At 36.6% G+C, this 17,355-nt stretch overlaps 1 protein-coding gene across 2 annotated transcripts in view; it reads right to left on the bottom strand.

Annotated features, from left to right (window-relative positions):
• Mmp16 (matrix metallopeptidase 16) overlaps positions 1-17,355 on the bottom strand; it is a 243,988-nt gene that overhangs the window by 33,493 nt on the left and 193,140 nt on the right. For both annotated transcript variants that reach the window (NM_080776.3, XM_039110732.2), the window contains 1 exon segment: positions 4,543-4,681. In NM_080776.3, the coding sequence (NP_542954.2) occupies positions 4,543-4,681 (139 nt within the window).

Raw genomic sequence — 17,355 nt, 5'->3', positions numbered from 1 at the left:
AGGAATTAGAGAAAGGATTGAAGGAATTGAAGGGATTTACAACCGCATAAGAATAACAATACCAATTAACCAAAGCTCACAGGTACTAAACCTTCATCCAAGAGTACACATGGGCAGACCCATGGCTCCACGTGCATATGTAGCAGAAGATAGCCTTGTTGGGCACCAACAGATGGAGAAACCCTTGTTCTTACCAAGGCTCGACTACCCAGTATAAGGAAATGTCAGGGCGAAGAGGTGTGAAGGGGTGGGTGGATAGGTAGCAAACCCTCATAGAAAAAGGGGGAGGGAGGGATAGGATAATAGGGTGTTTATGGACAGGAAATCAGAAAAGGGAATGACATTTGAAATACAAATAAAAAATATCTAACAAAAAAAGAAAAAAGTGAAATTCTTTATGGTTTGCGATTTTTCCTTCTAATTTTTAAACCAAAGTCACAGAAGTCTCCAATATTTTTCTAGTACATTCAGAAACCTCAACTGTCTTCAGAAGCAGCATGTGAATAATGTGAATTCATTTTAAAATACAGAATTTTTCAATTTTAAAATACATTTTAAAAGACAAGATACTTGTCTGAGTTTAACTGTTCTGTGCATAGACAGACAGTGGTTTAGGCAGGTTTGGTGAAAGGTCCTTAATTTTCCCCTACTGAAAATTTTCTCTGTGTCACATAAATTTCCGCAGAAAGCTTTTAGATGTGTGTTTGGACTCGTTTCTATTTCACTGGTATCTAATTTTCTCTCTTCTTGCCAATGACTTACTGTCTTCAACATTAATTTTAAAGTAAGACTCATATTGTCATGATAATCTCAACAACTCCTTTTGCCTATTGAGTCTGTTGTGTACAGATTTTAGAGTTAGCTCAAACATTACTAGATGGACTACAATGGAACCTGCAAAAGTTTAGAGTGGAGCAGCAATCGCTCTCCAGTTAAATGTCATTAGACTTTACATTGCATTAGTAGGGAGGGCTTCACTCATGAACAGCATGTACTTAAGATTTCTTCACTTTGGACGAGTGAAGTTTTGTGACATATAAGAGGTACATATTGTTTTGAAGCTGAATCTGGAAATACTTAAACTTTTAAATGATGTAGCTTTTAAATTTATTTATGTTTGCTAATTTAGTAGTGGAAAACAATACCAAGAGGTCTCTTATTTTTTTTCCAAACTAATCATTGCCCGTCTTTTTTGCTGAACGTATTTGCAAAGACATTTGCCCACTAGAGCCTCTTGGATCATAGTGCAGTAAGTCTTCAATTTACTAATGTGTATACACTGCTCAGTATAATATAGAAAATGTTTCTCTCCTGAAAGCAGTTTCAGTAGGCTTCCTTTTCATTAAGTTTGCTGTGAAACTGATTATATGAAGAATAGTCGTCCAGCTCGCTTCATATTGTAGTGTGTCATATTGTACCCTGTTGGCCTGCAGGGTACTGAGAGTTTGCTTAAGTCTCTTATTTTTACTGAAGATTTTCCCGCCTTTTCCTGTATACCATGAAAGTTAATACAGGCTAGGTTGTCAGTTTCAAATATCAAGGAGTCTCAGTCCCCTCCTAATTCTTTTAGATCTATAAACACAATGGCTGTTTCTACGATCATGCAATCATATATTCACTTTCGGGTCTGGGAAATGTTTGGTTGATTGCATCTTGTTCCACTTATGCACAAACTAGTCTCTTAAAAGTGGTTTTATGTTTCCGTGTGGGTTTTCCTAAATGGATGCTTCTTATGTGTAATTCTTGCCCTTTACAACATATATAGTCTTCAAGCATTTGATAAACAGTATGTGAATACTGTGTCTTACTATGTTTTATAGTATATTTTATGTGCCATATTTTTGTACCGGGGAATATTCATGAATTTTGTTTCAGACTGATTTTACGGTAATAATTTGAGTATTTCAGGTCTTACCTTGAATATTTGACAGGACCAGGACTGTGATTATTTTGGGGTAATTTTTCCTCCTACCCATACTCACCAGGTAAATTGCTGGCTTAATTCTTGAGTATAAATATCTAGCTGGAAGCAGAAGGCACTGCCAGCTTCTGTGATTGCCACCCATCCTTGAATTCCTACTGACATCTAATTAGCACTTAAAGGCGTTATTTTATGAAAATGTCTATTACACTGTGACTATTCAACCTGTACTGTTTTCTGAAGTGAAAACACAGGGGTGATAGCAAAATATAAACAAAATCCACCCTGGTGAATTTTACATTAGAAAGTTTTAGGGTTTCTAAGTAGTTTAAAATTTGTTGCAAGTGCAACATGTTATACAAAAGGTATATTTAAATACAGTGGCGGGAAGAATATTCTGGGGGTGAGCTGACTGTACAAGTTGTCGATAACCTAGAGAAAAAGGGTGAATCCATCCCTGTGAAAATGAAGGAATGCATCATGAAACAGCCTGGAGATGGCCAAGGGCAGACAATGCCAAAGTAAACTGCAAGACGAAACAATTTCTTTCGAGGTACTAGGCCTCCATTAGTCAACCTTCAGGTACTGTTACTCTGGTCTTCAAGGCCCCTGAGGCTTTCAACCCCAGCTATGATAGCACTAAATGAACATTATTAACTTTGTCACTTCATAGGTTTGGAAAAGGACAAACCTGGAGGGAGAGCTATGAGAAAGTGTGCTGTGGGAACACCGCCTGACACAGTCCCTTGCAGATATTTCAGACAAAACTGTGCTTGTCTGCTTTGATAAATTCCCTGTTTTTTCTGAGTTACACACAAATATCTCTCTTTCCCTTTACAAACATCTCCCTTTCTTTTGGATATGTTTTCTCCAACACTCTGGACTTTCTTAATAATTTTGTCTAAAACTTCCCTAAGCATTCTATACTGTGCCCATTTCCCTGACATGTGGCTACTTGCTGTCCTCCAGTGCTGTGCTTGTCTCTGAAGGTCTAATAAAATATGCTTAAATTCCTTTGTAGTCTCTTTCTAAGTTATTTTATTAACAAGAATTGAAGCCAATTAGGAACCCCGATTTGCCTGGTAACAGTGGTATTTCTACTTAGTTCACAGTGGTATAATACAGGTATATTCCAGTGATAACTAATACAAAATAGCAGGAAGGCAATAATATCCATAATAATCATACAGCCTGCAGCTATAGCTAGACTTCACTGAAGTGCCAAGGACTTTATATGTGGTAACACTTTAGTAGTGCAAGTTATCCAGAGATTGGGAATAGTATGAATCAGAATAAAGTAAACTGAGACAAGGAATGTTGCCCAGTTCCTGTGGTTAATGGTCGTTTATAAAGCTAACATAATCACAGAACCTCTGTGGCTGTAGAGTTGACACATTACTATTTTTATTTGCAAGAAGAGATGATCCACAAAACAAAAGAAGCTGAAGCATGCACTCATTTTATATATGATGAAACAAACATATTGCCGTTACGTTGTTTGCACTACACTCAGCCATAACAAGAAAATCTAATTCAATCCTGAGAATATGTAATCGTTTTTCTCTCAAGATTCTCACTTTCTTTCAAACTTTATCCTTTGTTTAGTTTACTTGCAGACTTCAAAGACCCATGGTTCACAGATTAATAATATTCCAACTCTAGTTCAGATGAGTCCTCACAATTCCCTCAATTCTCCACCACAGTCTGCCTTACCTCTGTGCCTCCTAACCTCAGTTAAAGTTACCAATGTTCATGTTTTGAGGTCAGAGGAACAATTGACTTTGCAAGGCCATTTCCTTTGCAAGTTAGGTACTGGTAAACAGTCATAAGACAAACACATCTCTGATAAATAATTAATAACTAGGTCAATGCCGTAATGCTGATCATTGGATGAATTTCCTAATTACGACCTTCTCTAAAAATTAGAGTTAACATCTTAGTTTGTTAGAAGTTATTTACGTAAACTGATAAACACAATAAAACTTCAAAGCTTAAATGGTTTAAAGACAAATTTCATCACAAACAAGAGTAAACACCTCCAAATAATACAGAAACTAACCAACACGCTGATGAGAAAACTTACTTATTTCATTCTTTCTACTGTTTTTCCTTCCTTTTTTCTTCCTTTCCACCCTTCCTTCCTCCTCTCTTTCTGTCCTATTTTCCTTTCTTCTTTCTTTCCTCCCTCGCTTTCTTGCTTTCTTTCCTTCTTTCTATTGCTCTCCTCCATCCCACATTTCCTTTCTTCATTCCTGCCATCCTTTCTTCCTCCTTTCCTTTCTTACAAAGGTCTCACTATGATTCTCAGGCTATACAAGTCTCAAACTAGTAGGTTCTAGCCATTCTTCTGCCACTGCTCAGCAGGCTAAGCAGCTGTAGTGGAAAGCATATACTGATCCTAATTTGCCTGTTGCTTTTAGTTTGTGTTATATCTAATCTCAAACTTAATGTTCATAGAGCAGGATGTCACCAAATTTTGGCTTACACATAAGGTTACTGCAAATGAAAGTGTAAATTACAAAATTAAACATTATACCTAGCATTCGATTTCCCTGTACTTTTTAGGGTCTTGAACAGAATGATAAATATACAACAGAACCGTCCTGAGAAAACATGCTTACCTTTAAAGAAGACAAAATTTCCATCACTGTTTTCATAAACTGCATCAATACTGGGAGGAAGGCCCCGCCAGAAGTAAGTAATTTGCATGGGGTATCCATCCATCACCCTGTTGTTTCTCACTCGCCAAAACCACTGGTCCTGCAAAGCAAGCAGAAGCATTGCTCAACATCCTCCAGGCCTCAGCAGCATTGGCAGGGCCATCATGCATTGCACAGCTTTAAAGCTAATCAAGTATTCTTCTATTCTTCCACCAACATAACCTGAGAGAGCACTAATACTTCATAATAAACTAACAAGAAAAACCTTCAACCTGCAAACCAAAGTGTGTAAATAAAAATAGTGTCAAAATACTTTAGGCAATAATTTATCATTCTCTTAAGATTTTCAAGATGGAAAATCAGAAGCACGATGTCCTGCCTAGTGCTGGGAAGGGTTATCTGTGATCACAACAATGACATGTGTACCTAATAGGCATTGGGGTAGTTTTGTACACGGACAGTATCTTCTTGCTCCAGCTGCTGAGGAATGAACAGAAGTGTCATATTTCTCCAAATGCCCATATTATACCCATTGTCAGTGTAATGAGAGATCATCAAATATGTCTGGGATTGGGAAGTACTTGCACAGGCAAATACATTTTGAAAATAAACACCACTGCTGCACATTTAACTGAATTTGCAATATACTTTACTCCCCTCAACTTTAGAACATGGCACATATCTATTCTTAGTCAAGTGAATAACATGGTTTGGCTCATTATAGCAGTTTATGAAACTAAGTAGCTATCAATTAGAATGAACATGTATGTATTTTGACATAAGTCTGTACTACTAGACAGAAAAATGCTAAATGTAACAAATCTATAAATAAAATTTCCGAACAGAACACCAATGGCTCAGGCTCTAAGATCAGCAAGTGACAAATCGGACCTCATGAAACTGAAAATTCTTCTTCAAGGCAAAGGATACTCTCAATAGTATAAAACAGCAGCCTACAGATTAGGAAATGAACTTTACCAACCCTATACCTGACAGAGGGCTAATATCCAATATATACAGAAAACCAAATAAGCCTATTAAAATGAGGTACAGAGCTAAACAAAGAATTCTCAACTGAGAAACTTCAAATGGTTGAGAAGCACCTAAAGAAAAGTTCAACATCCTTAGTTATCAGGGAAATGCAGGGCAAAGCTATCCCAAGATTCCGCCTTATGTCAATCAGAATGGCTAATATCAAAGACTTAGGCAGTAGCAGATGCTGATGAGGATTTGGAGAAAAGGGAACATTCCCCTTTTGCTGGTGGGATTACAAACTGATAAACCACTTTGGAAAGCAATCTGGAGGTTCCTCAGAAGGTTGGAAATAGTTCTACCTGAAAACCCAGCTATAGCAGTACTGGGCATACACCCAAAAGATGTGCCATGGACACCCACTCTACTATGTTAATAGCTGCCTTATTTGTAATAGATAGAAGTTGGAACAACCCAGATGTTCCCCAGCGGAAGAATGGATATGGGAAATGTAGTACATTTACACAATGGAATACTACACAGCTATTAAAAATGATGACTTTACAAATCCTGTACATAAATGAATGGAAGTTGAAAATGTCATCGTGAGGTAACCCAGACCCAAAAGGACTCACATGGTATGTACTCACTGATAACTGGATATTATCGCAAAAGCTCACAATATGCATGATACAACTCACAGAACATATGAAGCTTAACAAGAAGGAAGGCCAATATGTAAAGGCTTCAATCCCACTTAGAATTGGAACAAAATAATCCCTGGACAGAGGGAGGGAAGAACCTGGATGAGAGAGGGAAAGGGGAGGGAAAATAGAAAGCAGGATTAGGTATGAAAAAAGACCAGAGAGAAGTCCAGAGGGCTAGGAGAAAGAGTAGATATATGTACCAGTGGGGGCATATACTGTGGAATGGGTGGGTGGGTAACCACTAGAAAGTTCCAGATGCCAGGGAAGTGAGAGGTGCCCAGGACCCAATGGGGATGACACTAGATAAAATTTGCAACAGCAGGGGAGATAGAACCTGAAGAAACTCCCTCTAATAGTTAGACATGGTGAGGGATTGGGCCACTCACCTATGATAAAATCTTTAGCCCAGAATTGTTAATGTCTAAAGAAAATGCAGGGACAAGAAAAAAGTGAGGCAGAGACTGAAGGACAGGTCATCCAGAGATCGCCCCACCTTGTGATCCATCCCATCTACAGACACCAAACCCTGACACTATTGCTGATGCCAAGACAGGAGCCTGGTATAGCTGTCCTCTGAGAGGCTCCACCAGCACCTGAATAAGATAGACACTCACGGCCAAATATTGAACTAATCCCTGGGACCCCAATGGAAGAACTGGGGAAAGGACTGAAGAAGCTGGAGGGAATTGCAATCCCATAGGAAGAACAGTATCAACCAACCAGATCTTTCAGAGCTCCCAAGAACTAAGCCACCAACCAAAGAGTATGCATGAGTAGGTGCATGGGTCCTGTTACATATGTAGCAGTGGATTGCCTTATCTGGCATCAATGGAACTAGAGGAACTTAGTCCTTTGGAGACTTGTTTCTCCAGTAAATGGGCATGCTAAATGGGTGTGGCAGGAGTCAGTGAGTCTATGTGAGGACACCCTCTTAGAGGCAAAGTGGAGGGGTAAGGAGTGGGGGTTTGCGGAGGGAAGACCAAGTGGGAGGATATTTGAAATGTAAATCAATAAAATGATTAATAAAACAAACCAAACCAAATAAAAACCAACAGAATGGCCCATTGTGCTTCCTAGGATTTACTCAGGTATTTAAATACAGAACACCTAGAACTTCTTCATGTCATGTAAGACGGAAATATGATACCTGTCCCACTGCATTTTGTATTTTATCTAGCTATTATGGATTGTACTCTCTGCAAATGCAAATATTTAGAAAAAACAGTAATATTATTACTGTCTCTGAATTCACATCATACTCTTGTCCTGTTTCTTAATAACCTTGTCATCTTTGTCAAGACTCTTGTCTTTGATTTAATTACCATCTAATATTTAAATCACAATGTGATTACTATACTAACTACAGAGGAATGTCATAGGCATGGGGACATGCTGACTCTCATATTTATGGTTCAAGTTATTAATATTCCCTACAAATCAAAACTTTTACTCATGATGAGAAAAGGGAGGCTCTTCAGTTGGAAAGAGTTCTGCCCCTCTTTTAAGATTATTATTAGGAAACACTTTCTGGGGAAGAGGAAACTCTTCAGCAGAGCTGCCTGCAAACTGTGTGGGAGGGAGCTCTGGGTAGTAACTTTTGTAAGAAGTTTTCACTCACACTTATGTGGTAATGTATTGAAGGGCCTACCCTCCTGTAATTAGTTCACTATGGTAGAATTAGGTTTGCTTTTAATCTGCCATTGGTATTTTTTGGAATGAACAAATATTTCTGTGTGGTAGAAAAAGTTATACACAACCTAAAATTATGAAAGAGGCCCATGTATATTTAACAGGGAAACCTCTCCCTCCCCCCTCTCTCTCCCTCCCTCCCTCCCTCTCTCTCTCATCCTCTCCTCTCTCTCTCTTTTACCAAATCACCATTGTGTATGTGTGTGTGTGTATGTATATGTATATATATATATGTCATCTATAACTATGCATGTATGATTTTTGAAAACAAGGGATCTATTTAATTTGTCGGCCAAGCTGACCTACTATCATGGCATTGTAAACAAAAGGACTCATTCCCTTTAAAGATACTAGAAAAATATATTTGTAAATACAGATTTCTGTTGTTCTCAGGGGCTTAAGTTACGTAGTCTGTGAAACTGGATGTTTCATAGGTGACAAAATTACAACTACTTCCAAAATGGGCAAATTTAAGATTTTATTATAAAATTCTGCAATCAATACTCTAAACAATAGAAGTAAAAGGGACCAACCATGTAAATTTAAAAATCTGGGGACACAAAATAATTTAAAAATACTGTTTTATACACACATATACACAAAATGAAGCTAACAATTGAAAATATAGTTTTGTTTTCAAGTAATATGGTTATTAAAAGAATTTTTCAAGAACAGAAAATATCTTTGGCAAAATAATAGTTTAAGATAAAGGGATAGTTGTCTACAACTAGATCATAATGGATTAATTTTATAGCAGAATCTATTTGAGAAATAAAATCTAAAAAAAAAGCCAGAAAAAAAACAAGAAAAAAATAAGATTCGTGAATATTATGCAAAAGAGGGAATAAAAGATAAACTGAAGAAAGAAGTAAATTATGACTGAATGAAATAAGAGAAGGAAGAAAAAGAGAAAGAAAGAAAGAGAGAGAGAAGGAAAGAAAGAAAATTAGGTTTGTGAACATAGGAAGGGAGATGCAAAGTGGCTTTCATCCTGTGAAGTGGAAATAGAAACTCTTCTGTAATAGAACCATTTTTATCAGATAAGCTTTAATATTATGCTTTGTAGAAATAGCATCTGTCACATATTCCTGATTGGAGAACAGTATGGTACGCCATTTGTAAATAGCAACATATTTTAACATTATATATGTATTGTTTCTTTTCCAATTCCTTTGTCTACAGGACATCAATACAGGGCAATATAATACAATAAAGTCATGCAATAAAATTCTCTTTTTAGGATCTCCTTTTGAATGTAACCTGTGATATGGAAATATGCTATCATATGAAGGGTGATAAATTTTTTTCCATGAGTATGAATCCAGTTACACAGAATTTCATGTACACACAAACACACACAGAATGTAGAAGTCATTACATATGCTGCATTTACATACCAAATACATATGAGAAAAATAGACACTAACTGGTGAAATGTAGATTCTTTGGTGTTTATGTTCATTGTATTTTGGGGAAATGTTCATAGACCCATCTAAAAAACAAGTATTCATTATAAAATCCTGAAACCCACAGGCAATACACAGGCCATGGACAGACCTATATCGTATGATGGATATGTTACAATTCTAATGAGTCAACAGAAGTTTATCGAACCTCCATTAACTTGATGTTGAAATGAGCTGTGATAAATAATGCCACAGCCAATATCTTTGTTTAAAATACATACCCAAAGAATACATTTCAATTGTGGGAGGAACTTTTGATAGTTTCTCAATATGTAACCATAGGTATTTAGAATTCAGTATATAGACCACGCTGGCCTCACACTTATGAAGAGCCCCTGTATGTAGACAAATATATTTAATACTATATTTTTAAATTAATAGGTTCTCTGTTTGATTATAATAATTGTATGCTAGAACAAATAATCAAACATGGTGATATCATACAAGTAGCATCACTAGATTTATTATGAAACTGTAGTGTTTAGGTTAGATTTATGAGAGATGTTATCAAGGCTTTAATGTATTTCAAGAAAGAGGTGCAATACATGCATATTTATTAGATATATTACTCTTCAATTTTGGGAAAGAAAAATTATGAAGATAACTTGACGAAGAAAAACTAAACTTTAAGGGAAGCATAATTACATGTGACTTGCAAGAGTAATGTGTTTCTGGGAAGCTGGTAGTTCCTTGCTTCAGTAGCTGACATAGCTGACATGAGGTTTTTTTTTTGTTTTTTTTTTTTTGTTTTTTTTTTTTTTCTGTATCTGAACACTAGGGTTCAGACTGTTTAAGGCAACCATCAGGAGGATAGGCTTCTTTCTAAGACAGTCATGAATGTGTGCAATGATTTTGCTATTAAGAATTTCACAGCTCATTGATGAAAGATCTACCAGAGGGAATGCTGGGAATAAAAATGCAGTAGCCCGTCTGTATTGGACAAACACTTTGCAGTGTCCACATTTTTGAAAAGTGATCAAAACATAGGCCCACTGTAGTAGCAGAAGGAAATAACATATTACCAAGTTGCTTCCCAAAACCTTTTAGGACTTAATCATTTTAGAAATATCTTTTACAGTTGACATTTGAATTTAGAAAGGCAAATTTGTAAGTAAAAAAAAATGAATGTAGGTGTTTGGAAGTAAAGGAGCTAACATTTCAGAATAGTTTGCTTACTATTGTTCCAAATTGATATAGTAGCTTGTGTACTTTGGAAGTCATTCTAAAACTCCTTTAGTTTTAGTATAATTTATTTAAAAAAAACCAGAAGATTAAATGATGTAGTTGATGTGGGTCATTCTCTTATTAATAGTATTAATTAAATCATCATATAAGGCATACTATTTTTAAGGATTGAATGTTGATAAACATTGATACATTATTTAATGATGGACATGCAATAACATGGACACATATTTATCTGATTTCCACACAAATTAATGTCCAATAACAAAGTGTTGCTTAATTCTCTTCAGCATTGAATGACCTTAAGAGGAAGAAGGAGACAGACTGCTGCCTCTTCTCCCTAATTGGTCCTGCTGCCTTTACCCAAGGTTCTTGAATATATGTTTGTTTGGAATGTGCATAGTAATATATATAAGAGAAGGGATTTAATAAAAAGATGCATCATTCAATATATTTCATTTGGTGGCTTTGTACCATCAAACTCCACACACATTCCACAACACAGTAGCATTAATATTTAATATCGTCCACTTGTAGGATTGGAATGGCAGAAATATTGGCACGGTGGTGGAATTCCAGTTCAGATATCTAGAATTAGGTGGTGCTAAAAGCCACACAGCATCCCATTCAGTTCATTGGATTTGAAGATAATGAAAAATCCTCTTTAAATTGTCAATTCAATGTGACAGACCAAAGATGATCACAAAATGTATTGTAGTTGCCTCTATAAAAATGGGAGCTACATATCACTGAATGTAATGTGCTACAAAAGAGCTTTCATTGAAACATAATTATCTTTCATTTTTTTTACCTGAGAAAATTTTTGTTTAACATAAAAATTGTTCAACATAGCTGTATTTTTTTTTCTTCAAGATATGCAACACAGCGGGTTTGGTGTAGAGCCTTTGAGGCATTCTTTATAGTCCTGCTTAGTTTTGAATTTGCTGTATAGATCAGGCTGGTTTTTAATGTGAAGGTTATTATCCTGCCTCAACTTACTGTGTGAATTAAACTTTTGGCACCAATTCAAAGTTTCCCTTAAATAAAGTTCCATGAGGTGCTGAGAAGAAGGTATATTCTTTTGTGTTTGGGTGAAATATTCTGTAAATATATGATAGATAAATTTTGTACATAACATCAGTTAAGTCCAGTATTTGTGATTAGTTTTTTGTTTGGTTATTTTTACTGGATTTTTTTATTTACATTTCAAATGTTATTTTTTTCCCACACCCAAACAGACTCCTTCCCGATACCCTGCCCTGACATTCCTATACACTGGGAGTCCAACCTTGGCAGGATCAAAGACTTCTCCTCCCTTTGGTGCCCAACAAGACCATCCTCTGCTACATATGTAGCTGGAGCCAGGGGTCTGTCCATGTGTACCCCTTTGGATGATGGTTTAGTCCCTGGGAGTTGTCATTTGTTGGTATTGTTCTTATGGGGTTGAAAACCCCTTCAACTTCTTCAATCCTTTTCCTAACTTCTCCAATGGGGACCCCATTCTCAGTTCAAAGGTTGAATGCGAGCATATCACCTCTGGATTTGTCATGCTGTGGCAGAGCCTCTCAGGAGACAGCTATATCAGTCTCCTGTCAGCATGAAATTCTTGGCATCCGAAATATTGTCTGGGTTTGGTAGCTGTATGTATATGGCCTGGATTGCCAGGTGGGGCAGGCTCTGAATGGCCATTTCTTTAGTCTCTGCTCCAAACTTTGTCTCCATATCTCCTCCTATGAATATTTTTGCTCCCCCATTTTAATTAGGACTGAAGCTTCCATACTTTGTTTGTCATTCTTCTTGAGCTTCATGTGGTTTGTGAGTTGTATCTTGGGTAATTCAAGCTCTTGGGCTAATATCCGCTTATTAGTGAGTGCATACCATGTCTGTTTTTTTTTTTTGTGATTGGGTTATCTCAATCAGGATGATATTTTCTAGTTCCATCCATTTACCTATGAATTTCATGGAGTCATTGTTTTTAATAGCCGAATAGTACTCATTGTGTAGATGTACCACATTTTCTGTATTCATTCCTCTGTTAAAGGGCATCTGGGTTCTTTCCAGCTTCTGGCTATTATAAATAAGGCTGCTATGAACATAGTGGAACATGTGTCTTTGCTGTATGTTGGAGCATCTTTTGAGTATATGCCCACCTTTTCATCAGACTTTTGCTCTCTAAATATCTATTCCTTGTTCAGGTTTGGTATAACTTCACTTGTCTACTAAAGTACTACAATCTCTCAGCCTGTGTGCATTCAAAGACAGAAAAGTCAAAATAAACCAAGAGACTTCCATTACGGCTTCCACTTTACAGGGATTGGTTATTCTACACTCTATGGAAATGGAAACTCTGGATGGTGCTTATTTTCTCTCATGCGCAAACATAACCCACTGTATGGACATTACCAATTAGGAGGTGTGGTTTCCTTTCTTCTATTTCTTACAGACACATATTGCCTTTGAGTCGGCACTCCTACTTATTGTCATTAGTATCTTCTGGCTCCTGGCATCGTGGGCAATGTGCCAAGACCTAGTTCTGCTGTGGGGTTGGGAGTGTATGAAAAGACTCATGATATTGCAGTGGAAGCATCAAAGGTTGAAGACTACACTAGAGAGTTTATTGCCATGTTTGTCATGAACCCGCCATATTCATTCCCTACAGACCTTACCATAACATAAGAAGAAATACACTGGGCTGGAAGTTGCAATGCGAGAAAGGAAGTCCCAAGGAGAGCAAATGTGTGCTTTTAGAACAATGTATCTTACAGAAATAAAGTCAAGTCTCCACTTAACTGAGTTACTTCAGAGGCAAAGGGGTGAGAACCTATTAGGAGGTGACCAAGCAGGAATGACTCAGGTAAATATTTTACATTTTCAGTGAAAGGAACACAAAGTTACTGGTTAACAAATGATGTGTTAAATGCCTATGTTGAATTAGAAATTTGTTCCTAAGGGACAAGGGCAGCTGGGGCAGAGAATTCCCAAGAAGAACAAGGCAAAGATTCCTAAGTGAGGTTGTTTCAGTGGTCACTGGCAGTTGTTGCCATAACAGCAGAGAATAACTCTCATTACCATTGCCTAATTGCTTTATGCTAATATGCTCTTGAGAACATTCCTTCTGCTCCCACTGTTCCACTCTGCTCTGTTTACTCAAAAACAGAGTTCAAAAGGTAATTGGCCTGTCTTACACTCCAAGTGAATCCTCAACAGAGTGATGGCAAAACCCTTTCTACCAAGATGCCTGAGGGAAATCAGATGACCTCAATGCTAGAAAATGGAAAGTCCCGAGATCTTGCTTCATGACTATCAGGGAAACAAATATGTAGGGGAACATAGGGCATCTTGTGTAACATTCAGTTAAGAAAATGAGCTTCCTAATCATGCTCTTCTGTAGTGGAGCTTTGGATGTTAAAGGAGGGACAGAGAACTCACTGTGTAATAACTAGGCTACCCAGGTATTCATTGTATAATAGTGGCCCAGGCTGCCTCACACTCATGGCCATCGTCGTGGTTCAGCCTTTAGGGCACATCTGTATGCTTTGGACTTTTGAAAGTTATTCTGAGAAACTAGTAATGTAAAGAATAAAAATGAGTGAAGAACAAAAAAGTTATACACAGTGACACGGATCATTTGGACATGAAAAGATACTTACTTAGCTAGGATATTTATAGACTAAGAGAAAGTTCAGCAGACAGGGATAATGAGGGAGGATGGTATTGGCTTAACTTTAACAGGTACATTTTTAAAATATACTTTTCAATATTTGAAGTTGTAATTATTATTTGTCCATTCTATTTCCTTCCTACAAAGCCTTCCTTGAATCTCCTTCCCCCTTGATTTCTTTCAAATTCTTGGCCTCCTTTTCTTCAATTATTGTTACATAAGTCTTTGTGTGTGTGTGTGTGTGTGTGTGTGTGTGTGTGTGTGTGAATGTGTGTGTGTGTGTGTCTGTGCATGCATGTGCATCTGTCTGTCTGTCTGTGTTTATTCCTAAACATATCTGAACACATAAAAATACAATCTTCTTAGTTTGTACGGTGCCATATATATATATATATCTCCAGGCCTGACCTTTTGGTATTAGATAACATTTGGTGTCCTCTTCCCCGAGGAAGACTATTTTCCCTACTCTCAGCAATACTAACTGTCTCAGTTATTTGTCTAAGGTTTAGGCCTGGATTCTACATTAGCACGGTTTCATTATTTTAAGGGTATTAGAGAACATAAGGTTGACAAACAATGTATACCACACAGACAGAGGCCAACAACAACAACAACAACAACAACAACAATGACTGTTAGAACGAGGCTGAACATACTTTTCCAGAAAATGGGACGTTATGACATGAAGGTTAGGTGGAATTCAAGTAAATACAGTAGGGTGTTGTGTGTTAGAGCAGGGCAAAGAGAAGGTAATGTAGAAATAACAACATGTAAATTGGAAATGGAACAGAAGGAAGGTACTTAATAGTACACAGACAAAGGACAGGCTCAACCAAAGGAAGTAGCTAAGCAAACAAGGACTAAAAGCAAGGGAGGAAAGAGAGGAAAAATAAAAAATCAGTAGAGACACATGTCGGTTAAGAATGAGGCAGTAGGTAGCACAGCGAGGTGCCTAAGTCTAAATGTGAAACTTGAAATCTCTAGAAAGTGTGTGAGGGAAGGAGGCTACTGCAAGCACTGAAGAAGAAAAATTATGACATGATAAGTTGTAAATGGTCAATAATGAAAGACATGTGTTCTAGAATGCTAGATCAAAGAATGCAGATAATAAAAAGTAAGTCAAATTAAGTTTCATTTGCTAAAATGGACATGAGTATTGTAGCATATTTATATAGGAAGCAAAAATCCTCTGTCCTTAATCATATACTGAATTTCAAGTGCCTAACTATGTGTGTTTACAACTTTTATATTTGAAGTTCTGGATGAATGTTTGGATGTAACTGTCATTATACTCCTGTATGATTTTTGTGAGGATTATAATTTTCACAGAAGTGTTAATATAATAAAAAATTTCTTATACAGTTTCTTCTTATATATGGATGGATGGGAAAAATTCAGTTTATCTGCGAGAGCAGCCAGTGTTCTTCAGGGCTTAATCATTCCTTTAGTCATGAAAATAATTACTTTAATTTTGTGAATATTCTTTGTATGCAAAATTAAATAAATCAATGTAAAAGCCATTTTCTATTCAGACAGTGGCTTTTCCCATTCACTATCTCTTGCTCAGGTTTCTTTAGCTTCAGGTTACAATTAGATCTTGACTTTTGGAAGCAAACTGAATCAATGAGGTTACTGATGCACAACTTGAGTGAATTAATGATTCATAATTTTCCTTTTAAACCTACCAACAGGTCTTCAAAAGTCATTAGTGATCTCTCTGTCTGTCTCTCTCTGGCTTTGTGTCTCTGCGTCTGTCACTGTCTGTGTCTCTGTCTCTCTTTCTCTGTTTCTCTCTGTCTGTCTCTCTGTCTCTGTGTGTGTGTATGTGTGTGTGTGTGTGCGTGTGTGCATGCACGCACGCATGCGCGGAGAAGAGAGAGAGAGAGAGAGAGAGAGAGAGAGAGAGAGAGAGAGAGAGAGAGAGAGAGAGAGAATTCCAGAGTGAGTTTGGATGCCAGAATAACATTAGTTGCAGATCCTTGCCTTGTTTGGGATACAGTTCTATCCCCTCCCCCTTCTGTGTACACTAAGCTAGCTGATCTATGAGGTGTTAGATATTTTCCTGTCTCCTCTTATCTCCAAGTAGAGACACTGTGTTTTTTGCTTTTATATGGGACTGGGAAATCAAAACTAACATCTTCATGCAAGAACAGCAATCAGTTTAAACATTGAATCACTCACTTAAAAACATATTTGCCAATTAAAAATTACTTTTTTGCACTGACTATAATTTAAAATGTAGTGTCCTCATCCTTACAGTCTTGTACAACTTTTGAAAATATGAATAATACTGTTTAAAAATCAAAGCTGAACATGACAAGTGAATGAATATGAAGAGGAGCCAAGGTAATATTGAAATAGCTACATGAGCTAAATAGTGAGCTAAACATTATCATATGGTTTAATCTTATTCAAAATTAACTCTTAAAAATATAATTCTTGTTACCATATGAATGTGTGTCTGAATTCAGTATCTAAAAGTAGTTAACAGAAGAAATCAATAGTCTATTCAGATGTCACAAATTGAAGTTTTTTCTCTTTCTAATTTACTTTTTAGAGTGTATTCTTTACTCCAGTATCTTCATTCAGCCTACAATAAACATTATTGCAAGGGATGTTTTCTTTTAAAATCTTTAATGCAAAAATATCAATAGCAAGCAGCCACCAGACATAAAGACATGTTCCTGTGTTGTAGCACTCCAGAAGACAAGAGGATTACCAATTTGAGACCTGCCTGGTTAACATAGCAAATGTCATTTTTTAAAGGTCAAAATAATATGCAACATAATCTCATTTATATGACTACAAACTCTGCCTTAAAAAAAATTGGTGAAATAAGAATGTAAGACTATATGAAAACATTAAATTCAAGACTATATAAACACATTAAAAATGCATATCAGTTATTGCTTTGTAACACTTTCTGTTGTTTTTATTTTCACTGTATTTCTTCAATTTTCATAATTGAAGGCTTCAATGCTGTTAATAAAATAATATTACTTTGCTGCATCTTGACACAGTCTTTTCTTTTATCATATTCTATCACAATTATTTTCTCTTAGGAAGGGATGGAGCATATGTGACTGTGAACAGA

This window comes from Rattus norvegicus, chromosome 5 (assembly GCF_036323735.1).
Source record: "Rattus norvegicus strain BN/NHsdMcwi chromosome 5, GRCr8, whole genome shotgun sequence".
Taxonomy (NCBI): domain Eukaryota; kingdom Metazoa; phylum Chordata; class Mammalia; order Rodentia; family Muridae; genus Rattus; species Rattus norvegicus.
This window is presented reverse-complemented; position numbering and strand designations above follow the sequence as displayed.